Here is a 27,114-nt window from a genome sequence, read left to right on the forward strand (position 1 = left end):
TGACGTCGTCGTGACAATCGACAAATGGCTAATCGGCTAACCACACTTTAGTCACCTCCTTGGCTTGCCGGGTAGGACTTTGTGGTATCGGAAAATCATTAATAATAAGGCTCGTTAGTACGCGCAGGCTCATTACGCCCTCCACCACCCTCGCGAAGGGGGAGATTAGAACAATACCGTAGGAGCAAAAGTTGGGTTGCACAGTCACATTTGTTGAACTTATGATTAATGCGCCATGTTTTGCCAGCATGGATCGCGATCGTGGAGAGCGAAACCAACCGTGCCTGATTGGATCAATTTGCCAGTGAGAAATCGAACTGCTACCTCCTACCTACTAGCCGAGGTTTTCGAAGGGAGCTGCTGCTGCGCTGAGAATTGTTGGATTAAATGATAGAACAAGCTAGTTGAAGGTAGCTAAGTACACCCGCGACTCGACAAGTAGGGTTCTGCGGCGAGGGAGTGATCTACCAAGGAATCACTCAAAAATGTGTTCAACTTGTGTACCTTGATTGATGTAGGGGAGAGGGGGTGCATTGAACATTAAATCAACTCCAAGACACTTTCACACTCATATTGTTCACCTTCTCGGAATACACAACGCTCAACCAAAACAAGCAACTGCGATGCAAGATAATTAAGAGCGTGGTAATTTTCTCCTCTGGGAGCGTTTTCCCCACAAGGAATGTGAGAAAAATCCACCCCGACCCAAACGACGTCTCAAATAAAGACATTCACACACACGACGCGCCGCTGATTATGATGTCAAAAGTCCCAAGTACCGACCATCCATTCGCCTGATGGAGCGATTAAGGTATCACCTATTAGGCATTTGCTTAAAACCACCTTTCGCGATAATTATCGCCCACTGCTCGGACGCTGGAAAACCGCCAGCCAGCGCTGCCAGCGTGAAAAGTGTGAAATTTTCCTTTTCCAGCAGCAGCTTCTCCGAACCGACTACGTCGATCATTAGTCAGTTTGAAAATGGTCTTCAGCTCTATTGCGCGTGAGCGCGGGGTAATTAGTACGTTATGGTCTGGACAACATTGTTGGGAATTTTTCATCCCGCGCACAGTATTATTTATGGACATTGAAGCGGAGAGTGATGATCAATTAATAGCAAAGTGAGTTGTTCAAATGTATACAACATAAAACATATTATGCTCAATGCCATCATTCGTCATGCGAGTGTGGAGTAGAACAAATGATCTACAGCACATTTCGACCACATGACTCAGCGGGGAGGGTTCCCCACCTGGGAAGCGTACAAATCACCACCGCAGCGAATTTCAACGTTACGTACAGACGCAGTGGGGTGGGTGATACAAAGTTGATTGATTGGGGGACACCGAGTTCTGCAAAATTGCAGGCTTGAACTCGATCGGAACATGCATGGGAGTGGGTGCATTCCAGGGTAGTTCTTAAGAATTTGAAGGTTGAAACAGTTACTCACCCATAAAATCACAGTGATGTATCCTCCGCTTCTCCAACTCCGGGTTGTTCCTCCGGTTGTACCGCCCCACAATGTGCTTCACAACACCGACACTGCTCAGCACACTGTTGATGCTGTGCTGCGAGGCCCGCTTCCGACCCGTTCCGGAACCACTCCCACTACTGCTTCCGCTACCACTACTGCTACTGCTGCTGCCACTTCCACCGGATCGACCACCTCCGCTAGCAGGACCACTCGTGGTGGTCACCGGAATAACCGCTGGTGGAGGTGGCGCAGGTATCGCGTGCAGGTGAGTTTGCGGTTGAGATCCGTTAGGAACGACGACGGTACTCCCGTGGGAATGACCCTGGCTCGTGGTCATCAGGTGGAGTTGCTGCTGTTGGTTGTGATATGGTGGGGGTGGAGTTCGGCGGGGTGGGTTCTGGGGAGAAGAAGGAGGTCAGAATTTGGAAAGACTGCCTTGGAGAAGGCATCGCTTACCTGCAGCGTCGTCCCGGGACTGCCCGGGTCGGAGTTCGGCGGGGTCAGCGGCGGGACGTACATGAGCCTCGAGATGGGTGTACAAATGGTGGACGCTCCGCCCTGGGTCGGTGGGTGGTACTTTGGATGGTACATCTGACCACCACCGGGCGGTTGATGGTTCGACGGTGGCCAGTGGTAATAGTTGTTGTTGTTGTGGTTCACCTGCAGCTGTTGATGGTGATGATGCTGGTGGGACTGCTGCTGGTGTTGATGAGGTTGATGGGATTGGTGCTGTTGCGTTAAGACCAGCCCGTTGGTGCAGCCCATGTAGCCGTTGAGATTGTGCTGCTGTGGCTGCTGGCCGTGACCGTGACTAGTGGCCATCGAGCCCGGGTGTGAAACCGGATGGTGCAGGTAGGCGGAAGATTCGCTATTGGTTAGGATGGTGTTGCTACAACTACTATCGCTAAGTAACTGATTTTGGTGTATGCTGTTGTTGTTGTTGTTGTTGTGGTGGTTGTGGCTCAACCCCGCATGACTCTTCTCGGTCTTGATCTCCAGCGGGCTGAGCAACGGCGACGACAGCGGTTCCAGGAAGGTGTCGTCCACGGCTTCGGTTTTGACCTGCGGGGTAATAGCAGTCGTCGTTGTTGTCGCAGACCCGAGCATGATGGCGTTCTCCGGGTCAATGTTCTGGATCGAGCTGGTAATGTCCTCCCAGAGGGGAGGCCGCAGAAACGAGTCGTCCCCGTCCGCCGCTGACACGCCGCAAAGTGCATCGCGGTGTTTGCTGCCTGTTTGTTGGAAATTTAATCAAAACGAATATTTGTTATTTGTTTTATATGTACTAGACTGATTCAACAAATCAACAAATCAACAAATCAACAAATCAACAAATCAACAAATCAACAAATCAACAAATCAACAAATCAACAAATCAACAAATCAACAAATCAACAAATCAACAAATCAACAAATCAACAAATCAACAAATCAACAAATCAACAAATCAACAAATCAACAAATCAACAAATCAACAAATCAACAAATCAACAAATCAACAAATCAATAAATCAACAAATTAACAAATCAACCAAGGTTGTTAATCGATAGAATTATAGTCGATAATATTATTGTCTAACGATAACGATAATAATTATCGTTATCGTTATTCCGATAATTCTATCAGCGATAATTTAATCGACGATAACGGACGATAACTTATATTTAATATACAGTAGTTGTTCGGTAACTGGGCGTTGTTTAACTGGGCGCTTGATAACTGGTCTGTAGCTCAGTTAAAAAGCAGACAAACGTCAAAAAACCAAAACAAACCGAAATGACCGGGGGGTTAATGGATGTAAAAATCATGTTCAATAAATAAAAAAACTTTTTTCAAACGATTATTTAATTTCCAGCTACATTTAAAGCAATACGAAAAGTAATGCTTACTTGAATAAATTTGATTAACTTTTATTTTCATATTTCATCAGGAAAATATTACGCATCGATGGTCCCCTCGTTATTTTTCGTTCAGCCCAGTTAGCGAGCAGCATTTGGTGACTAGTCTACGTTTTCAGCCCAGTTACCGAAAAGGTTCTGTGTTTCTAAAATTGACTAAAACCAACGAAATTATGTTGAATTTTCATGCTTCCTCTTAGTAATTTTTGTGTGATAATAAGGTAAATTTTAATGTATAAATACTAAAAAAATCACAAAAACCGTATTTTATTGACAGTACTATTTTTTAAATTTGCAATATGGGTATCAAACGATTGGAAATTTTGCATGCATTTTCACTGTTTTAGAGTTTTTTGAATGAAATACACAAATTTTCACAAAATACCGTATTTTCTCGAATATACTCAAATTTTCAGAATTCGTAATATGGGTATCAAACGATTTGAAATTTTGCATGTATTTTAACTGCTTTAGAATTTTTCGAATGAAATACTTAAATTTTCACAAAATTACCGTATTTTCTCAAAAATACTAAATATTTTATGATTCGCAATAGAGGTATCAAACGAAGCGAAATTTTACCCGCTTTTTCATTGATAAAACACTAAAACAGTTAAATTACATGCAAAATTTCGAATCATTTGATATCCATATTGCGAATCATAAAAATAGTATTTTCGGGAAAATACGGTATTTTGTGAACATTTTGGAGTTTCATTGAAAAATCTCTAAAATTGTTAAAATACATTTAAAATTTGGAATCGTTTGATGCCCATATTGTGAATTATAAAAAAATGAGTGAATTTTTAAGTATTTCATTAAAAAAAATTCTAAAACAGTTAAAATACATGCAAAATTACAAATCGTATGATACCCATATTGTGAGTTCTAAAAATTTGAGTATTTTAGAGAAAATACGGTATTTTGTGAAAATTTTAGTTTTTTATTCAAAAAACTCTAAAACAGTGAAAATGCGTTTGAGTATATTCGAGAAAATAACGTATTTGTTAAACATTGAGTATTTCATTCAAAACACTCTAAAATGCATGCAAAATTTCGAATCGTTTGATACCCATATTGCAAATTATAAAAAATTTAATACTTACAAAAGTACGGTATTTTGTATTTTTTTAGAATTAATACTTTAAATATTTACTAAAAGGAAGCTTGAAAATTAAAGATAATTTAATTGGTTTTAGTCAACTGTATAAATATATTGCATATAAGTTATCGTTCAGAACTATCGTCATCGTTATCGAACCTCGATAATTATTTCGTTAACAACCTTGAAATCAACAAATCCACGTTGTCCTGCTATCTTGTCGCACGTCGCTTTTTGACGTTCCCAGAAAAACGCGTTTTAATGATTGACCTTGAATAAACAAAACATAGAGCACGCAATGTAAACAATATCAAACACGGTTGGTTGATCATTCTATGAATTGTCGTGATGTTTGGCTGAAATTGGTTGCTGGAGTCCCGAGTTATTATTACAAATGTTTACGGTAGTAGGTTGAAATTTCTTTCATATGAAGAGTGACAACAATGCGCGGAGTTTTTTTTCGGTTTTTATTGAAAACTTAGGATTGAAATCGAATTTTGGGTATCTGTGAAGGTCAAAAGGTGCGGCATTGTGAGCTGCACAAAATGGTGTCAATCAAAATGCACATGCGACAAGATAGCACGACATCGTCGAAATCAACAAATCAACAAAATTTGAACCAACCTAAGGACAGCAAGAAAGGACACTTACCGAAAAAGAACTCCTTGCCGTAGTGGTCATAGTGGCCCTGACCCCCGTACACGCTGGCCAGCCCGGTTGCGACGGCATGGTGGGACAGCGGCGGAGACCCGGATGATGGATGATGTTGATTAATCGGAACCACGTCCAGCTCGACATCGCTTTCCAATTTATTTATGCGCCCCATCAGCTCATGCCGAAATTCTAATTCTGGTGACTGGAAATTTGTTGAGAGAGGAGAAGAGAGAAGAAAAATTAAGTAAATATTTATCCAGATGACAAATTGAGGAAATCATTTTCGGAAAGCATTCTTATGTTTGCGCGGTCGAACAATTGTCATAAATTTGGCGCATTTCTGCGACGAGTCCGAAACTATCACGACACAAATCAATCAATAACCAACTTGTCCCGCTTCAGCTAGTAGGTAGATACAGTCATTTCATAAAACTGTCATGCGATGAGGAAGGGCGATTAGACAGGCCAAGCAATTGCCGTTGTTGGTTTGTAGTTTAGTATGCCGCGGCGGCAATCAGAAATCGGTCGTAAATTGAGCGCAAAAAATATCAGCCACGCGGTGCGCAAACGCATCACAAACGGGACAGGATAAAAGTTTATGGTCGATTGTATGCAAATTTAGAACTGATATAGCCACTCTTCCCTCTTACTTCATGAGAGTTATGGTATTTTTTTAGTTTCATGGTAGAGCTTTTTGGGGTAATATAGCGATTTATGGCGCAAAAACAAATTAAAAATATGGTAATTATGTCAAACGAATTTTAATTGCAATTCAATAAGAATGCGTATACAAACACATTAAATATCTTTTATGATCACATAGCTTTACCTAACACCTGCAGTCCAAAATGGTGTCAAAAAAGTTGGAAATGAATCTTGTTCAATTTATGATCAAAGTTGGGATCCACTGTTAATAGACCTATCTACAGGAGTGAAGCATGAAAAATCTAAATAAAAATCTACCTTAAAATGTATACATTGAGAGATTACGCCAAAGCCCCTTGATATTCTGGATCAAAGTAATTCTGAGTTAAAAGGAGAATGTTCGATTAAGACTTAATCTAGAGTTTTGCTAAAATATGAATATTTGTTTTTTTTTTTCTAAAGACTTTGAAGGATCTGAGAAATTATTTCGTTTTAATAAGACTCGGTCATATTTAAATTGATACATATTTTTTGCATGTCATGATATTAATATACTACACAGTTTTGCCTTCCTTGCCTTTACATAAAGATTATAGAGTCACCTTCACGTATATCATCGACTCAGAATCGAAAACTGAACAAATGTCTGTCTGTCTGTGTGTTACCAAAATTATCCAAATATCCGGATGATAAATTACCATAAATTGCACCAAATATCATTATGTTATATCGTCGCCATCGTGCTAACTTGTCGGACGTGCATTTTGGACCAAATTGAGTTAAGAACGCCATTTTGTGCAGCTCACAATGCCTCACCTTTTGACCTTCACAGATCCCCAAAATTTGATTTCAATCCTGAGATATTCAATGACAACCAAAAAAGCTCCGAAAATTTTTGCAACTTTTCATATGAAAGTAGTTCGAATCTTGTCGTGCTATCTTGGCACTCCCCGAAAATTGATGTAAGTGCGACAAAGGGCAAAGGGATTTCAGGTAAGGATGCGTTTGATGCACGTAAAAGCTAGACTACCGCAAATATTTATAATTATAACTCGGGACTCCGGCAACCAAATACAACCAAACTTCGGGGCAATGCACAGAATGGTCAACCAAACAAAACGTGTTTGTTATTGTTTACAATGCGTGCTCCTAGGGTTTTTTCTCAAAATTTATTTTCCCTAAAAGAACACCCAGTTAGCAAAATCTAAACTTAGAAATATGTATCCTCCCTGCAAAGGCTTATGAATTGATCTCAGTTGAAAGGTTCTCCAAATCTCTGAATTGCAAATGTAACATCCTGGAGCAGAACTGTTAAATTCTAATAAAAACACAATTGAAATTGAAAACAATGCGTGCTCTCGTTTTTGTTTATTCAAGGTCAAACATTAAAACGCGTTTTTCTCGGAACGTCAAAATGGCGGGTGTGACAAGATAGCACGACGACGTCGATATATCGTTGGATAGGAAATCAGAAGACCATTCAAACGAGTCTAAAGAATCGAAGATCTGGCAACCTTGTCTCAAGTTATAACCACTTAAGTGATTTTTATGTACCTTTCTGAAGCCGGATCTCACTTATCTGTACGATAACCGTGTCCGGATCCATAATTCTAATTATCGTTGGATAGATAATTGAAAGACCTTCCGAACGAGTCCAAAAAATTGAAGATTTAGCAACCCTGTCTCGAGTTATGACCACTTAAGTTCTATTGAAGTTACTTTTTTACCTCAGGATCTAAAACAAATAGCTGAAATTTGTGTCCAAACCACTCACATATTACCCACTGTAGGTAAAGGTAAAAGTTGCATTGTTAATTTGATATTGATCAACCGCGGTAAATTTTCTTGAAATATTTCGAACTGTCAAAAATCCACCAAAGCATTTACCACATTGATCACACAAAAAACTGTGGCAGAAAAGTATCCACCGCAATCCACCGCGATCAATTTTTGACAGTTCGATGCCAATGAATTATTTCAAGAAAATTTACCGCGGTTAACCAAAATCAAATTAACATTGTAAAAATTGGATTAAGTAAGTTTTTTTATTGATTATGTTTGTTGACAAGTTTGAAAAAAATAATTAGAGTTTCAACAACCCAAATTTGCAGTCAATCAACTTTTGAAATGCTTGTTTTTGCTGCAATACCGTTGACAGCAACTCTCGGTCATTTATCTCCTATAACTTTACTCATTTCAACCACTTAGCACACTACTTTAGATGATAGCTTTGTTTGCTGAACACCCCCTCTCCCCCTTCCCCCACCACCCGGCTCGTATAATTCATTTGCGCGCCCCGCTAGCGCAAATTAAGAATATGAATAAACAAGCACTTGAATGAGCTTTTGAATAATTTTAATGCGATTTTAATCACACATTCTAACATTTAAGTCACATCTCTTTCGAGTTATAAAAGGTAATTTAACTACCACCAAGTCGTCGTCACCGTTTGTCACCGCATAGCTAATGGGGTTGTCGCTTGTGGGTGGTATGCTGGCAGGTCTCCCCCTCCCTCTCCCCAGGGGGGTTGACTTGGGGCTCGAGGGCAAAAATGCTATTAAAAGTACAGCGCGCATTTGTATGGCTCGTTAAATGAATTACGACGACCGAGTTGGGGTCCCTCTGTCGCGGATCATGTCGTTGGGCACCCCAATCTTTCTGGGCTTAAAGATCAACACTCCGAGCTGCTCATGTTCTTCCGAATGTGCTAATTTCTAAAAATGCTGCTACTACCAAACAAATGTGTTGCATTGATTGGATTGCAGTTGTAACCCCCTGAAAATTCTGCAAAAGAAGAAACTTTGCAGAGATTTATGGGTGCAATCGTTTGATGCGAGTCGTTAAACAGACATGTTAGCATTTAGAACCCGAGAAGGAAAACATGATTAGTGCGATGTGCGATTTGAACAAAGAGTTGAATAGGGGGGACGGGAAAGGTATTTAAATTTAATTAAGCCTACCGGGGGTGCCGATGTCCTAGATTTTGCTTGTAGGGCTGAGATTCCCGCTGCGAGAAGGTGTTCTGAAGAGTTGCATAACTCACTTGGGTGGATGATTTTGAAAGGTTACACTTCGACGTCGTCGTGCTATCATGTCGCACCCGCCATTTTGACGTTCCGAGAAAAACGCGTTTTAATGTTTGACCTTGAATAAACAAAAACGAAAGCACGCAATGTAAACAATAACAAACACGTTTTGTTTGGCTGACCATTCTGTGCACTGCCCCGATGTTTGGTTGTATTTGGTTGCCGGAGTCTCGAGTTATCAATACAAATGTTTACGGTAGTCTAACTTGTACGTGCGTCAAACGCATCCTGGCCTGAAATCCCTTTGCCCTTTGTCGCACTTACATCAATTTTCAGGGAGTGACAAGATAGCACGACAAGATTGAAACTTCTTTTATACGTAGAGTGACAAAAATTTTCGGAGCTTTTTTGGTTTTCATTGAATATCTCAGGATTGAAATCGAATTTTGGGGATCTGTGAAGGTCAAAAGATGAGGCATTGTGAGCTGCACAAAATGGCGTTTTTAACTCAATTTGGCCCAAAATGCACGTACGACAAGTTAGCACGACGGCGACGACTTGTGATCACTGATCATTGTTCACCACACAAGTCATGCTAGAAGAGCTTAAAAAATGTTTAAGTTTTGAGGAAGTCATGTTAAAATTCTGTGATCTCGATAAATTTGTACTCCACGAATTCATCCCAACAATCCTTTCATGAATTCCTCAAAGCCTTCGGACGTTCGATGACAGCAGCCTGTTACCTCCACCGATCTCGCTCCGGAGAATGCGTTCAAGGTCCAAGCCTTAATTACGAAATGCTAAATTTTGTAATAGTCGATCCACTTTCAACGGCCTAAACGCTGCCGCCGCTCCGCCGTCGTCACCATCGATCCGAGCTGCTGCTCCACACACTAATGATCTGGTGACCGGAGCTCGTCATCGAACTATCGGCTAATTTAAATCTCGTTTGAAGCCACCAACCGGACGGTCACCAACCGTGATCACGATCCACTTGCCCGGAGTTGCCTGCCTGGCTCACCGTCGGCGAGGTGACGATGAGTGTTGCCCACCGTCGTAGAGTTGGACACAGCCAGACCAGATCTCGACGGAGTAGATCTCCACGGTGAGGTGCCTCGCTGTCAATCAAAATCACCGAGAACATTAATTTACATAAACACCGTCGTGCGCAAGGGTTGGGAGAGGACGGACGGACGGACTGCAAGGCAGATTATCCTCTTTTTCAGTGTCTTTCTCTGGTGGGCACACGGTGGGTTTGAAGACGTATTTTTTTTTTTTTAACGAAACTAAGCATTCTCACAAGTAAGCAACTCACGAGTAACAGACTCACAAGTGAGCGATTCACGAGTGAAAGACGCACAAGTGAGTGTTGCAAAATTAAAAATCAAAAGTGAGTGAATCACCAATAAGCGACTCCAAAGTGAGCGACCCATAAGTAAGCATCTCACAAATTTGCGATTCACAAGTAAGCGACTCACAAGTGAGCGAAACACAAATTAGTGACTTCCAAGAAAGCATCTCACGAATTAGTGACTCACAGGTAAGTGGTTCATAAGTGAGTGGCTCACAGGTGAGTGTTTCTTAACTGGGAGTTTCACTAGTAAGTAACTCACGAGTCAGCGTATGAACAGTACGAGAATCACAAGTGGGTGAATCACAAGAGAGTTACTCGAAGATGAGTGGCTCACAAGTCGTCGCCATCGTGCTAACTTGTCGTACGTGCATTTTGGGCCAAATTGAGTTAAGAACACCATTTTGTGTAGCTCACAATGCCTCACCTTTTGACCTTCACAGATCCCCAAAATTCGATTTCAATCCTGAGATATTCAATGAAAACCAAAAAAGCTCCGAAAATTTTTGTTACTCTACATATAAAAGAAGTTTCAATCCTGTCGTGCTATCTTGTCACTCTCTGAAAATTGATGTAAGTGCGACAAAGGGCAAAGGGATTTCAGGTCAGGATGCGTTTGACGCACGTACAAGTTAGACTACCGTAAACATTTGTAATTATAACTCGGGACTCCAGCAACCAACTTCAACCAAACTTTGGGACAATGCACAGAATGGTCAGCCAAACAAAACGTGTTTGTTATTGTTTACATTGCGTGCTCTCGTTTTTGTATATTCAAGGTCAAACATTAAAACGCGTTTTTCTCGGAACGTCAAAATGGCGGGTGCGACAAGATAGCACGACGACGACGAAGTGACTGTTTTTAAACTGAGAGATTTACTAGTAACCAACTCACGAGTTAGCGTACCAACCATAAGACACTCACAAGTGAGCAAATCACAAGTTTGGTTTATTTCCATCTGAGGGCCACCTAATTCGCGAGACATTCGAATCCTTGATCCACAAGTGAGAATCTAAAAATTTACTGACTCTTGAAAAAATGACTTACAAGTTATCGACTCACAAGTGAGCAACTTGCAAGTGAGATAAAATGTTCAAAAAAGTTTGAATAAATAGCTGGCTAAAATTGAAAACTATTGTTGTGATAAAAATAACTAATTTCGAAACACCGCGCACCAAAGTCGTCGCAGTTCTTCACGTCGACCCAGCCACGGCACTCTAGCTTCTCCGCAGAAGTTGACTTATGGGTTTATAGAAAAAAAGAGAAAGAGACGGAGGCACCATTTTGAGGGGCCCGGTTTGTCCGCGCCCGGGGGCCCCCGATTAGATTACTTCGGACCCCCCGACTTAAGTGACTGCGGTAAATGCTACCTGTCGTCGCGATAGGCTTATTTGGACAGTAGCAGCGGCTTAAGTAGCAGACGGATCAGCTCTCGATACCCATACTAGTCAGTCATCTTGCGGTCGTCTAATTAGCTGGGATCTGGCTGTCTAACTGCTTTGAGGGGGGCTATCGATTGACCTGTGTGTGTGTGATTGAGCGGTTTGGAAGCTTTCATTTGACTATGATCGGACTGTGTGGTTGGTGAGTGGTGCTCAATTAAGCAATTTCGATCATTAATAGTGATTGGAAGCGATAAGTTAAGGGAATCACTTTGGAATAGTTTCAGCTTAGTGAATTACGTGATCATGCTGAGATAAATATTATATGACGGCGTTATGCATTATTATTGAAAAAATAATCTAAAAAACTTATGCTATAAATTCATGTTTTAGTCGTAATCCGATTATCCAAAAATAACTTGTACCAGAGCTACCAAGTCCTAACTCGCCATAACTATTGGTTAAATGTATTTCTACACGTGTAATACAAATGAGCTTTCAGAAGTAATTTTCCGCAATATTGGCAGATTATTTCATTTACTGACTCGTCTGAAGTATATTCCAACTCCATTTCAAATATCTAGTCTAATCCAGGGTGACTACCTTGGGAAACCCGGAAAAAGTTGGAAATTTGATTGCACCTGGAGCAAATTGGGAAAAAACTTGGGAATGGCAAACCGAACAATATCTTAAGTTTATTTACAATTAGATTAACTTCTCATAAATGAATTTCAAAAAAATCTTTTCTTTAAAAATACAATAATAATTGTTATAAATCAATTATTTGGGAAAATTCAAGCTATTTTTATCACCAGCGAACTTGTTTTTCAGTACAAAATGCCAGTTTTTCATTAAATTTGGGTATCAATAATCGGATCAGATTTAGAAAATTTACTTAATTGTATGATTTTTTAATTATCATTCCTTTTAAAATTCAATGAAAGCAAAATACCGACATAATTGATCCATTCATTTTAAAAATATTGGTATTTCAAGAAAATTTTAAATGTTTTCAAAGCAGTTCAAACATGCTAAATATGATTATAAACGCAGGAAAATGCATTTTTACTGAAAAAAAACGAAACTATTGGCACTACGCCCCCCGGGGCATGGCCTTCCTCTAACGTGGGATTTCTGCTCCAGCGCCTCTGACGAGACAGGAGAAACCGGGACCGACGTTTTACTTCACCATCCGATAGAAGCTCAGTGGATAAGGCGGGAATCGAACCCGCGTCTCATAGCATCATCGGGATCGGCAGCCGAAGCCGCTACCCCTGCGCCACGAGACCCACTGGTTACTGGTTTTTACTGGTTTTTAGTCAATTAAACTTTAATTTTCATTAAAATTTTAAAAAATAAACATAAAAATATTAGCAACGGCCTTATTTAGAACATACAAATTTTGGAAATTAGTTTAACTTAAGATTTAAGATATTTTTCAATAGTTCTATCCTATCAAAACATTTTGAGTTTAAGTAAAATTTTGTCATCTTTTGAGTAATTTCAATTTTTTTATTTTATATTTAGAGTTATCATTCTGATACCTTAGTAACAAATATTTTCAGAGTTTTTAAAAATTGATCATTATACAAACAATCGCTTTTAAGTGGGTACAACATGGTTTAAAATTATATTTTTCATCTGAAAATAAGATTAAATAAATGGTATGATTTATTTATTTTATACATTTTCGAAAATTAGGATTTGCTCCAAAATTTCTTGACTGCCAAATGACTTTTTGATTATTAATTTTTTTGCTTGTTCAGTACACAGCAAAAAAGTAGTAATCCACCTGCGTGTAAAAGGCCTGGGTGTAAAATAAATATTGCATTATTTTATGCACTTTATGTGATTTTACACCCTGAAATATGTAGCCCATCAGTATGGGAAACCTATTTGACCGAAATGTAAAGCTCATATATGCGTTTATCCTTACAGCTTTTCATCGGTCTGATGGCCGAGTGGGCTAAGGCGCCAGTCCGTACTGTTGGTACTGGGTTTGAATCCCGTCGGTTGCAACTTTTTTTGTGTTTGCAAAAATTGTACATGCAGTGTGTAATATTAAGTGTTTATTTTGACGAAGGTGATTTGCATGCTTTTGCATGCGATTTTACCACTGGATTTTTGCTGTGTAATTTAACTGACACAAACAAATTCTTTTGCGAAATTCCTTTTTTAGGTAAAAAATTCTTTCCATCAATATTTTTTATTTTGTCAAAGATGCAAAATCGATCAGAAAATTATGTTTACTTATCATTTCAAAAATATTTGTAACGGCCTTTGTAAAAACACCGCTGAGACAACCCTATAGATTAGCTCAAAGTAATATTTGACATTGAATACTGATTGACATTCCAAATTTAACAAAAGATCAAAGTGTCACAAGCCTAGGAATAAATTGAACTCGATTGCTGAAGAAGGAGGCCGAATTGCGTTACTGCCTGGATTGGAATTGAACTACTCATGTAATTATGTTCAATTTAAGCATTATTGTACCACAAACTTACTGAAATCTAAATATACCTTACAGTTTTGAGCTGCTCAAAAGAAATACGAGCTGCTGCGAAAATAGTTTACATTCGGTCCGAACAAACTCAAAAATGAGTAACGCTAACCTCAATCCGAACATGACTGGTCTTTTATGTGGAGATTGTAAACAACAAGAATCGGATGAAGAGAAGGTCGTTTTCTGCGATTATTGCCAGAATTGGTACCATTTGGCATGTCAAAATGTCGCTGCGGTGATGAAATTGGATGAAACTTGGGCGTGTAAAACATGCAAGTTCTCAACACTTTCGACGGAGGAAATTGAACAAGAGGTCGCTAAGTTATTGGCAGAAAAAGATCGGCAAGCTGCAGACTTTGCCAAAAGGATGAAATTGGTGAAGGAATGGCATCAATTGGAAAAGGAGAAAAAGGCTCAACTATGGGAGTATGAAAAAGGTATTTTGGAGCTGAAACTGTCTACGGAGGAAGAACTTAACCGTGAACGTGAGGCAGAGCGGGAGAATCTGCAGAAGCGAGTAGATAAACTTGTAGCTGAAAGAGAGAATTCGGCTGCGGAACTGCAAAGGTTGACGGAGACCTTTAAGAAGATTTCAGCTGAATCCGTCAAGCGGAAGACCAAGAAGAAGAGGAAACGAGCCAGCAGAAAGGACACAAGCTCCGAGTGTTCTTCGAGTGAATCTACAGAACTGGAGGAGATGCCCCCGTCCAAGGCTCAGTTATCAGCCCGTCAAGTCTTCTCGTCGGGGCTTCCAGAGTTTACCGGCAAGCCCGAAGAATGGCCCGCATTTATTTCGAGTTATGAGCTGTCGACGAAAGCTTGCGGCTATTCCAACCTCGACAACTTGGCGCGACTTCAAGATTGTATTAAGGAACCTGCGCGAACAATAGTGAACGGCAGCTTGCTGCAACCTCAATTCGTACCGCAGGTCATCGAAACGCTCCGGATGTTTTATGGGCGACCTGAGCAGTTGCTGAATTCACTGCTGGCCAAGATCAAACGAGTCGAGTCTCCAAAGATAAACAAGCTGGAAACATTTATCTCCTTTGGGGTAGCAGTTCGGCAACTGTGCGATCACATAGAAGCGTCAAATCTAAGAGATCATCTAGTGAATCCCATGCTGATTCAAGAGCTAGTTGATAAACTGCCAGCAACAACAAAGCTAGAATGGGTAAGGTTTAAAAGATCTTACGAGGAAGTGACATTGCGTACGTTAGCAGATTTTTTGTCAGAGATTATGAAGACTGCTAGTGAGGTCGTTTGTTATGCAGATTGTACTGAAAAAGCGCAGCGTACAATTGTAACAGGATCAGGGAAAAATAAGACTAACTTTTCTCATCAAGGGTTCATTCATCTTCATGATGATGTAGACACTTTGTCAGAACAATCACAAAAAAGAATTCGTTCACCTTGTCAAATGTGTGAAAGAACAGATCATCGTATTAGAAATTGCAATGAGTTTCGTAAACTTTCAATCAATGAACGTTTAAAATTAGTAGATGAATTAGATCTTTGTCATCTTTGCTTGAACTCACATGGCAATAGTCGTTGCAAATTAGATATTCGCTGTACGTTTAAAAATTGTGGCCAGGATCACAATACTCTGTTACATGTTAATCAAGCTGTACTCAATTTGCACAAAGTTCAAAAGCTTTCGAAAGGTAATTTCAGTTATGAACAAAAACTAAATAGCTGCCAAGACGATATGCGCAAACTATCTGAAAGATTCAGTCGACTTCATCAAGAATATGTAGAGATGAGCAGCGGTGAAGATGACTAGAGTAAATCAAGCCACCGCATGCGCTAGATTTACTGGTGGGAGTGTAAAAACACCGCTGAGACAACCCTATAGATTAGCTCAAAGTAATATTTGACATTGAATACTGATTGACATTCCAAATTTAACAAAAGATCAAAGTGTCACAAGCCTAGGAATAAATTGAACTCGATTGCTGAAGAAGGAGGCCGAATTGCGTTACTGCCTGGATTGGAATTGAACTACTCATGTAATTATGTTCAATTTAAGCATTATTGTACCACAAACTTACTGAAATCTAAATATACCTTACAGTTTTGAGCTGCTCAAAAGAAATACGAGCTGCTGCGAAAATAGTTTACATTCGGTCCGAACAGCCTTAAAAAATTGGAATCGCTCATTTTGAATTTTTACGAGGTTTGTTTCGAAGAATATGGCATGAAATTGAAGAGAATTTAAAACATTTAAATTATCTCTTTCGAACAATTTTCTTGGCCCAAACTTTTATTCTCTGATTTAAAATAAAATATTAAGTTTGGGAAAATTTAATAAAATAAAAAGGAAAAATCTCGAGCTTCATAGAAATTAGGGGTTGGTGCATGAGAAAATATATTTTGATCTTGGGAGCAATCGCGAAAAAATTGCATTAACCGCAGTGACAGATTATGTGAACGGATCACATTTCACAGAATCAACAGGAGAAGAAGGTTGCGTGGACATACCGTATCAAACGCTCCTAGACATTTGTAATGGTGAATGATATGTTGGGGAAATATATATTATCATCAAGATTAACAACACTCGAAATCTTTTGAATATCTTTTCGCAATTTTGTTGAAATTTAGTAGGCATTTCACCTACAGTCATATTCCTTCAAAGAGTTTTAAACCTATTAAAATTAAATTGAATAATTTTTTTTCGCAGAATAATGCAAAATATCCTTCAACCCTCGACTTCCTAGACACTTGACTATGATTGATTGCACATTTCAGCAGCTTCTTGCTAAAGATTAATGCAAGAATGGCATGTCTTCTAACAAGAGCTCAGTACTCACTAATTGAATTTTAATGATCATATCAAGCTCCCTAGTTATCGATTACCGTCCATGCCCGGCCTAATCTCTAACCTTCGAACCATTCTCAAGCAAGCAAGCAACCTGGCCAGCTGATTCGCGTGTCGGTAATTGGCGTTGTGCGCCTACAAACCTCCCTCGATTACCTGCTGCACTTTTGTCACTTGTCCATCTGGTGTCAGCTACCCGGAATATGGTCAGCACGGTACTTTGGAACCATATGACACACACTCGAATGAGCAGTTTTGATGGCGTTCCATCACGGCGTTCCATTCAATTCAAATTTGTGTCGCGCGCAATACTTCCACCTATTGGCACTCTTTTCGACTACTTTTCAGTCTTCTCGGTGGTGGGTGCTTTGGCTATTTATTGTCAATCGGACAGCTGGACTAGGAGTGGCACGGTGAGAAATAATTGTGAAAATAGTTGTTTTTAGCACCAAGCCAGCGTAGCTCTAAGGTAAAGAGTCACGTTAGCAATCAAAGGGCTTCGTTTCAATTCTCGATCCAGGCATGATTTTTTACTGTGTCAACGAATCTGTATTCTTTTGTGCATTATTTGCAGTACACACGTCCATTAAAAAAGCAAGGTACACTAAACGGAGGCTTGCTTAAACGTCCCATCCCGCGGAGACTGGACTGTGTAGTGTGACTCGTGGATGTCAAACGGCAGCGCACCGGTTGTCAATTAAGCTTAGTTTTGTTGTTGTTGTTGTTGGGCAACGCAACATGGGTGTCTCCATTGTTGGGACAATTGAGGGTTAACTGAGCGGGTGTCACTTTGGGACGTGTAGGGCGGTCGTCACCGGCATCAGGTTTTCAGCTAGAGCAGACTGAATTATAGTTTTTTTTGCATGAAATTTAAAAAATCTCAGAAAATTTACTTCGAAAAATTAATTTGTGGTCATTGGAATGATTTATTGTTTTCTTCATCTGGAAACTAGTTTCAGTGTCTCACACTATTAACTCTTTGAAACATATAAATAATTCAAACAATTTCTGCAATATTTTAGCGCCAAGCCACCTCGAACCGTTGAGAATTATGGTCCCACATCGCATGACATAATCAAGATAACCTGCACTGCAGCACCTCAGAAGTCGATATTTCCCAGCCGGAGGGGGGCCTCCTCCGAGGAGATGTTTCTCATATTTCTCGAAATGCCTCAAATTGGACGCGCTTGACATTATGGAGCGCCAGAAGAGAACCTAAAACGGCTCGGCAGTTAAAGTGCATTTTCGCTGTCATCACCGTTTACAGGTCGGTCGAATCCCCAAGGGACCTGCCGGCTGGCTGGTGGCAGATAAGGTGACGACACACGCGCTGCCTGCACAAATTCCTTCAAACTGAACACCGCACAGACGGTGAGTGCAACATCGGTATCTCACGTTTTAGGCATTTAGCGGCGGTGGATTGTATGAATTTAAATGATGACGGCGTGCCGGCTTTCCACGTGGAGTTGCAAGAAATGGCGGCGAGATTGGCAAGTGTAATGGGAAATCAAAACCGGCGCAAATCAATGAGGGTTTGTGCATTTATGCATTCAGAGCGATGCCGTGCCGGCAGAATTAACGGGAAGTTAATTGAGTGTTTATGAATTATTAACGTTTGACGTTTCTTTGAATGCAAATTACAGGGAATCCGGAATTGCAACAAAATCTGGGGCTCAGTTATTTCAACAACCAGAACAACAAAATTACTGAACCAATCACCACAGTAAACAAATTAACATATCAACAAATCAACAAATCAAAAAATCAACAAACCAACAAATCAACAAATCAACAAATCAACAAATCAACAAATCAACAAATCAACAAATCAACAAATCAACAAATCAACAAATCAACAAATCAACAAATCAACAAATCAACAAATCAACAAATCAACAAATCAACAAATCAACAAATCAACAAATCAACAAATCAACAAATCAACAAATCAACAACAAATCAACAAATCAACAAATCAACAAATCAACAAATCAACAAATCAACAAATCAACAAATCAACAAATCAACAAATCAACAAATCAACAAATCAAAAATCAACAAATCAACAAATCAACAAATCAACAAATCAACAAATCAACAAATCAACAAATCAACAAATCAACAAATCAACAAATCAACAAATCAACAAATCAACAAATCAACAAATCAACAAATCAACAAATCAACAAATCAACAAATCAACAAATCAACAAATCAACAAATCATCAAATCAACAAATCAACAAATCAACAAATCAACAAATCAACAAATCAACAAATCAACAAATCAACAAATCAACAAATCAACAAATCAACAAATCTACAAATCAACAAATCAACAAATCAACAAATCAACAAATCAACAAATCAACAAATCAACAAATCAACTAATCAAAAAATGTGTTGTTGATGTTGATTGTGCTTGTTGCAACTCTCTGATTTCCTGAGCAAATTCAAAGATCTTCTATTCTCAAATGTCAGAACGTTTCGCCATCGCCATCAGCCACGATTTTGATTTGCCAGCTTTGTGGTCAACCTTTATCACTTTCAGATCCATTCGTCAGTAGTATACATTTCCTAGGCAATTACCGGCGCAATCGCCTGGCTCCCACTCAAATCCCACCCTCCCGCTTACACCGAAAAAAAAGAGGGTGCAAATCACTACTCTGGCACATTGCTGCAAACTGCACTGGATAATCACCCGGCCGGCCGTCGAGCCAGGGAATTATGCTCACTTTGCTTGCTAATGCCGGCGCTTTATATGTGAAATTGGTCACGACTTTGATATTTTGTTCTCACTGCGCTGATCTGTCTTGGCAGGGAAAGATCCTCAGCATCCACTTGGCGGCGGCGTCGACGACTTTTGCTGACTCAATTCGAGATAATTGAAAAATTGGACACGACGCCAACACGGCGCTGTTTGGTCAGCGCAGGTTCAATCGTCACCGCAGAAATTCAATTAAGATCGAGCTAAATTTCGAGTCTAAATAAATATTTCCTAGATGACGGTTGCGAAAAAAAGGTGTTTTGAAAGGAGCGTTGCAAAAGGGATTGCGAGTTGCTTGATTTGTTGATTTGTTGATTTGTTGATTTGTTGATTTGTTGATATGTTGATTTGTTGATTTGTTGATTCATTGATTCGTTGATTTGTTGATTTGTTGATTTGTTGATTTGTTGATTTGTTGATTTGTTGGTTTGTTGATTTGTTGATTTGTTGATTTGTTGATTCGTTGATTCGTTGATTCGTTCGTTGATTGTTGATTTGTTGATTTGTTGATTTGTTGATTTGTTGATTTGTTGATTTGTTGATTTGTTGATTTGTTGATTTGTTGATTTGTTGATTTGTTGATTTGTTGATTTGTTGATTTGTTGATTTGTTGATTTGTTGATTTGTTGATTTGTTGATTTGTTGATTTGTTGATTTGTTGATTTGATTTGTTGATTTGTTGATTTGTTGATTTGTTGATTTGTTGATTTGTTGATTTGTTGATTTGTTGATTTGTTGATTTGTTGATTTGTTGATTTGTTGATTTGTTGATTTGTTGATTTGTTGATTTGTTGATTTGTTGATTTGTTGATTTGTTGATTTGTTGATTTGTTGATTTGTTGATTTGTTGATTTGTTGATTTGTTGATTTGTTGATTTGTTGATTTGTTGATTTGTTGATTTGTCGATTTGTTGATTTGTTGATTTGTTGATTTGTTGATTTGTTGATTTGTTGATTTGTTGATTTGTTGATTTGTTGATTTGTTGATTTGTTGATTTGTTGATTTGTTGATTTGTTGATTTGTTGATTTGTTGATTTGTTGATTTGTTGATTTGTTGATTTGTTGATTTGTTGATTTGTTGATCTGTTGATTCGTTGATTTGTTGTTTTTTTGTGGATTGGTTGATTTGTGGATTTAATTGATTGATTAGTTTTTTTGTTTATTTTTTTTTATTAATTTATTGTTCAATTTTTGCTGATTGAAAAAAATTTTGAAAATCGTACTAAACCAACGTGAAATCAAATTAATCAGCGTGTAAATGTTGCTCTTTTCACCTCTTCCAAAAGGTTCAATCTCTTCAGCGACAAGAACTCCCGTGTACCTTTCTGCTACCAAGTAAACAAAGCTCATTGCCTAATATGCCACCAAGTGTAAGTTCCCTAACACAACCCAAGCAAATGTTTCGTTTCTTACTTTAACTCGTCCAGCGCTCGTTCGCAGCGGATTAAATTCATTTTCTCCTCGCAGAAGAAATTATGTAATTTTCACAACCCAACGTGATGGTCCGGACTGTCCCCTCGACCGCCCCTCCCCCCTTAGTTCTGATTCCAAATGTTCGCAGGGGAGGCTTATGTTTCATGTTTATGCTGTTACTTTGGGGGGAAAGGGGTTTTCGAGGGGAGGTGAGCTTTTATCACGACTGCGACAACTGCTTCAACGTCTCTGTTGGCTGGCTGGGCTCGATTGCACAGGTTCTTCTGACATTTGTAGCTTCTACTGCAGCAGCAGCAGTTGCCATTTACAGATTTAGCAGCGCGGAAAATTACCTTCTGTCTGCTGTAGAGTTTTGCCTCCCGGCCCAATCTTAAGCAAGGGGGTTCTCTCAATTAGTGCTTGCTTCGAATCAGGTGACTTATTAGACAGTTACGGGTAGCGATGGGATTTTTTAAAGCTTTGGTAGCTTGTTAGTTGGTGTTCGTCTTGTTCTCAACTTTGATTAAAAAAATGCCAAATAAAACATTATAAAAAAAAACAAAATTTTAAAAATGACAAAAATGACAAAAATGACAAAAATGACAAAAATGACAAAAATGACAAAAATGACAAAAATGACAAAAATGACAAAAATGACAAAAATGACAAAAATGACAAAAATGACAAAAATGACAAAAATGACAAAAATGACAAAAATGACAAAAATGACAAAATGACAAAAATGACAAAAATGACAAAAATGACAAAAATGACAAAAATGACAAAATGACAAAAATGACAAAAATGACAAAAATGACAAAAATGACAAAAATGACAAAAATGACAAAAATGACAAAAATGACAAAAATGACAAAAATGACAAAAATGACAAAAATGACAAAAATGACAAAAAATTACTACAATTACTAAAATTACTAAAATTACTAAAATAACTAAAATTACTGAAATTACTTAAATTACTTAAATTACTAAAATTACTAAAATTACTAAAATTACTAAAATTACTAAAATTACTAAAATTACTAAAATTACTAAAATTACTAAAATTACTAAAATTACTAAAATTACTAAAATTACTAAAATTACTAAAATTACTAAAATTACTAAAATTACTAAAATTACTAAAATTACTAAAATTACTAAAATTACTAAAATTACTAAAATTACTAAAATTACTAAAATTACTAAAATTACTAAAATTACTTAAATTACTAAAATTACTAAAATTACTAAAATTACTAAAATTACTAAAATTACTGAAATTACTAGAATTACTAAAATTACTAAAATTACTAAAATTACTAAAATTACTTAAATTACTTAAATTACTAAAATTACTAAAATTGCTTAAATTACTAAAATTACTAAAATTACTAAAATTACTAAAATTACTAAAATTACTAAAATTACTAAAATTACTAAAATTACTAAAATTACTAAAATTACTAAAATTACTAAAATTACTAAAATTACTAAAATTACTAAAATTACTAAAATTACTAAAATTACTAAAATTACTAAAATTACTAAAATTACTAAAATTACTAAAATTACTAAAATTACTAAAATTACTAAAATTACTAAAATTACTAAAATTACTAAAATTACTAAAATTACTAAAATTACTAAAATTACTAAAATTACTAAAATTACTAAAATTACTAAAATTACTAAAATTACTAAAATTACTAAAATTACTAAAATTACTAAAATTACTAAAATTACTAAAATTACTAAAATTACTAAAATTACTAAAATTACTAAAATTACTAAAATTACTAAAATTAATAAAATTACTAAAATTACTAAAATTACTAAAATTACTAAAATTACTAAAATTACTAAAATTACTAAAATTACTAAAATTACTAAAATTACTAAAATTACTAAAATTACTAAAATTACTAAAATTACTAAAATTACTAAAATTACTAAAATTACTAAAATTACTAAAATTACTAAAATAACTAAAATTACTAAAATTATTAAAAATGCTCTGTACAGTATTTTGTGATATGTTTTGCTTCTTTATTATATTAAATCGGAGTTAAACGATAAGAGACGAGGGACAAAATCAAATTTGAAATTCCAGTTGTTTTGAGCCATTTTATTGAAATTGCTCGATTTTCAAAACATGCTCCTTGAAGATCTGTAAACTTTACTTTGTTCATAAATATCAAACCAAATGTCAAACCAGCCAGTAATACATCGTAAATTTTCTTACTTTTCACAGCTCAGAAAAAAACAAACTCTATTTTGTAATCAAGCACGGATCGCGCGAGCATAAAATATGCATAGATTACCAATAACGCTGGTCCAATGTGTATGTTTTTCGGTCGTCTGGAGCGAAAAACCCCGTCACTAACGAAGCAGTACATATATCAGATCGCTAATTAATGCCTTCATTTAGAAAGTATCCCGAGCTGCAGAAATCAATCCCCGAAGAAAACCCGGGCAAAAAGCAGCACCAAGCTGATTTCGCTGGCCAGTGCAACGTTTTCATTTCACACGACAAAAAAAGAACCGAGGCATTTCTTGAATTTATGAGAAACAATCATAAACGTCGTGCTGCACTATTAGCCGGTAACGAGCGGCGTTGCAATGATTGTGTCGTGATATGTTTCGTGTACTTTTTTTTTGCTCGACCCTCCATGTGTTGGCAGCTTTCCCACTTTTTATCGCGTTGCTGGCAAACGAGTTCGTCGCTTGTTTTACACATGTCACTCGCGCAGGTCTCCGCGAGCGTGATTCAGTTTCGTTCGTTTTTTGACGAATGTGGCCGGTGCCTAATTCGTGGACGTGGGTTCGAAACCGTGATTAGTCTGCTATAGCCAATCGAAATATCTGTCTGGCGTGTTGCTGTGAGAAATGTTTGGTTTGATTGGGAGGAATTGCGGCGGAGCAAGTGTTGGAATTTGGGATTCTTGTTGGTTTGAATGTCGCACAGCATGGGAACTGAAGATGGTTTCACTTTCTACTTTTTTTTTCAAAAGAAACTAACTGAAATATTCAAAATGTCAAAATTGATTATTTCAATTAAAAAAAATGAACTTGATCAATCATTATTAAAAGCTCTGATTATTGTTCGTTTAAGTCAGAAAATATTCAAATATTCCATTTGTTTAAATGACTACAATCCTTATTTATGTTACACTTTACACTCTTATTGAAGCAAATTAGCACATGACTCGGTTTGCTTTTCTCATGCAAATAGGGTAAGAATCACATAAAAAGCCGTTCAATATCCCCTCTCGGGCCAATCCTCGGAGCCGGTAGTTGCACTCTCTGTTTATAGTTGCAATCGCTTCTATTCAGTCAATTAACATCAGCGGGGAATTTATTGAAAATCTCTTCCCTCCAACTCCCCTCCATGCTGGATCGTAAAATAGGCCACACGACCTGCCCGCGATCGTCAGCCACCTGACGTACTAAAAATAATCACAGATACTTTGCATCCCGCTGGTCACATTGCTAGTCCGTGTTTCAATTCCTAGTTGGCAGAATAGTTCTCTGGAAAATCCAGAGTTCTCTTTACAAATTAAAGTCTTGAAGTCCTGGACATCTTCATAAAATTACGATCAAAAAAAAATACTTTTTTTTCCCAGAGACCTTCCCATGAGTCGTGTGCGCATCCACGCAGCACGAATTGATTTCGAATTTATGCACGCTTTTATGTTCGGAATCGTCATTTTGTGTTCGCGCAAATTATGACCACTCCGTGTCGAAGCTTTTTACACCTCTGAGGGTTCCCTCGCGGATATGTCCTCTCCGCTGTGTAATCTTGCTCGTGTGAGCAGCCCGGCCGGCCAGAGTCAGCGACTTTGGTTGATTATTATTATTAGCAAGTCTATTTGAGCGTGCGCTCGGGCCGTGAATCGTAGCTCGTCATCCCACGCATTTCGCAACGGGGGGTCAAGCGATGGTGTTGTAGGAAATTTTATAAAAATGACAGTTATCTTATGGATATTTTTGTTCGTCAGCTATTTTTTTCAATTCAATCTTTTGAGGAGGCTTGAGAAAATATTTTATAAGTTTAAGATTAACAGCCTTTTTTTGTTCAATTTAAAAAATCATTACAGCCTCTATTGCATTGCGTGATTTTATTTAGTTTCAGTTCAGCATCGATTTTCAAAGAGCGTTCGGAAACATGTTATATTTTTATGTATTGAAACAAGCCACTTTACTTTTAAGGCGACATAAACTTTGAAAAATATATGCAACTACCTCAACCCGAAAAATATTAAATTTTTTTTCGTGATTTAGAAGACAAATTTTAAGTAATTCAATCAAAAATGTATGAAAACTACAAAAAAAACATCATTTTTTAAGAACATTAGGCCAATGCAAATTTGAGGTTTATGTGACCCTATTCTCAAAATATCCTAAAAAATTATAGATTAAAAATATTATTGCTTATACAGAGAAACCATACAATATTTTTGCAAGCTTCAAAAAGTGATTTGTAGATCTGAACAAAACCTACAAATTGCTTATAAAAGATTGCAAAAATGTTGCGTCGTTCCAGAGAAATCGACAAATTAGAAAAACGTAAAGCACCGCGTAAAAAGATGTTTCACTGTAAACTATTCAATTGTAAACTATTTCAAATCAAATTTAATGTCGTTATCGCTATCATATATTTGCATCATTTGTCATCAAAGTGGGCACTAGGGTGCCCAAAAAAAATGACCCCCTGCTCCACAAGTGGAAAATGGTCTTTTGGGTTATTTTAAGCATCTGTGTAAATTTTGAGCGAAATTGGATGAGACTAACCCATTGATACCTGAGCCTAAAGTTGGTGAAAAAAATGTAATTCATGCAAAAATGACTTTTTTAAACCGCTAATAACTTTTCAGGATCGAGTTTTACAGTTTTGGTATGTTCTACAAAGTTGTAGAACATTACATTTTCAATAAGAATCTCACTTTTGGGAATATTTGGATGGAAGTAGCGCATCATGCAGACCAAACCGTAAGAAACTTGGGTTTTCCATACATTTTTTCGATTTTTCCCATACAAACTTCACCGTAGACTATCAATGGGTAAATGATGACCGATTTTGCTCATATTTGGCCCAGAGTCCTAAAATAGGTCAACGAACAATATTCAGCTTGTGGAGCTTACTTTTGAAAAAAAAAGTCCCATATTCTGGGCACCCCAGCGGGCACTCTTTGAAAAAATATTTTTGAAACTTTAGATTGGAAGAAGACGTGAAACGTTAGAAAAAAAATGTTTATGAATTCATTAAAATTTTAATAAATAAAGCATTTTGTAATTCGTTGATTCGTTAATTAGCAAAAAAAGCAAACCAATATTTTGTTGGATTTAATAAAATAATGGTTCTGATAACTGCAGAATCTTTATCGTTAGCAATCTGAATACCGCTTAAGGTTTATCATAAAGGCCATTTCTGTACAAATTTATTTTGCATGAGTTTTATTTTTTCAACCTACTTGGATATTGGTTGGTCCTGTTGTTTTTCTTTAAAAATATTATTTAATGCAAACTAAAGCATAATCTCATAAGCATTTTTATTCCACAATTTCTTTGAATGTCATAAATAATTTTTCAGTGATTTATTTTCATTAAATTATACATAGTTAAAATCAAGGTATGTAACTGTTAACGCACATCGTAGCGGATGTGGTCCTGTGTGTCGGGGGTGAAACTTAGTGATCCGGTAAGTTACAGAAAAGTCGCGATAACTAAGGGATGAACTTTATTGCACAAAAGGGTTACAAATTCTTAGGTGTTTATTGCGTCTACTTAACTTGCCCCTGAGGAGGGGTGACTGTCCCGGTCGACCATCTGGTCAGAAGTATCTTGTGGGTTGAGTTCTGGTCTAGTTCCTAGTGGTCAAGTGCTTTGCGACCGGGAAGTCTACAAAACATTACAAAAGACAAACCACTTCGTGTGCTGAAACGACTACTAACATTGAACATAAAGGTACACGAAGGGCTACTGAGATTGTGTGTGTGGGGTTACATAATCTACAGTGTTGTCTGGAAGTGTTTCTACATGATCGTCAAATTTGGTTAACTGGGCGTTAACAGTA

General features: G+C 37.6%; 1 protein-coding gene across 1 annotated transcript in view; it reads right to left on the reverse strand.

Annotated features, from left to right (window-relative positions):
- Positions 1-27,114, reverse strand: part of LOC6035492 (dendritic arbor reduction protein 1) — a 256,132-nt gene that overhangs the window by 127,263 nt on the left and 101,755 nt on the right. The window contains exons 2-4 of the mRNA XM_038258701.1: positions 5,127-5,331; positions 1,931-2,706; positions 1,451-1,871 (exon numbers count right to left, since the gene is read on the reverse strand). Of these exons, the coding sequence (XP_038114629.1) occupies positions 1,451-1,871; positions 1,931-2,706; positions 5,127-5,331 (1,402 nt within the window). The remainder of the gene's footprint in view (positions 1-1,450; positions 1,872-1,930; positions 2,707-5,126; positions 5,332-27,114) is intronic.

This window comes from Culex quinquefasciatus, chromosome 3 (genome assembly GCF_015732765.1).
Source record: "Culex quinquefasciatus strain JHB chromosome 3, VPISU_Cqui_1.0_pri_paternal, whole genome shotgun sequence".
Classification (NCBI taxonomy): domain Eukaryota; kingdom Metazoa; phylum Arthropoda; class Insecta; order Diptera; family Culicidae; genus Culex; species Culex quinquefasciatus.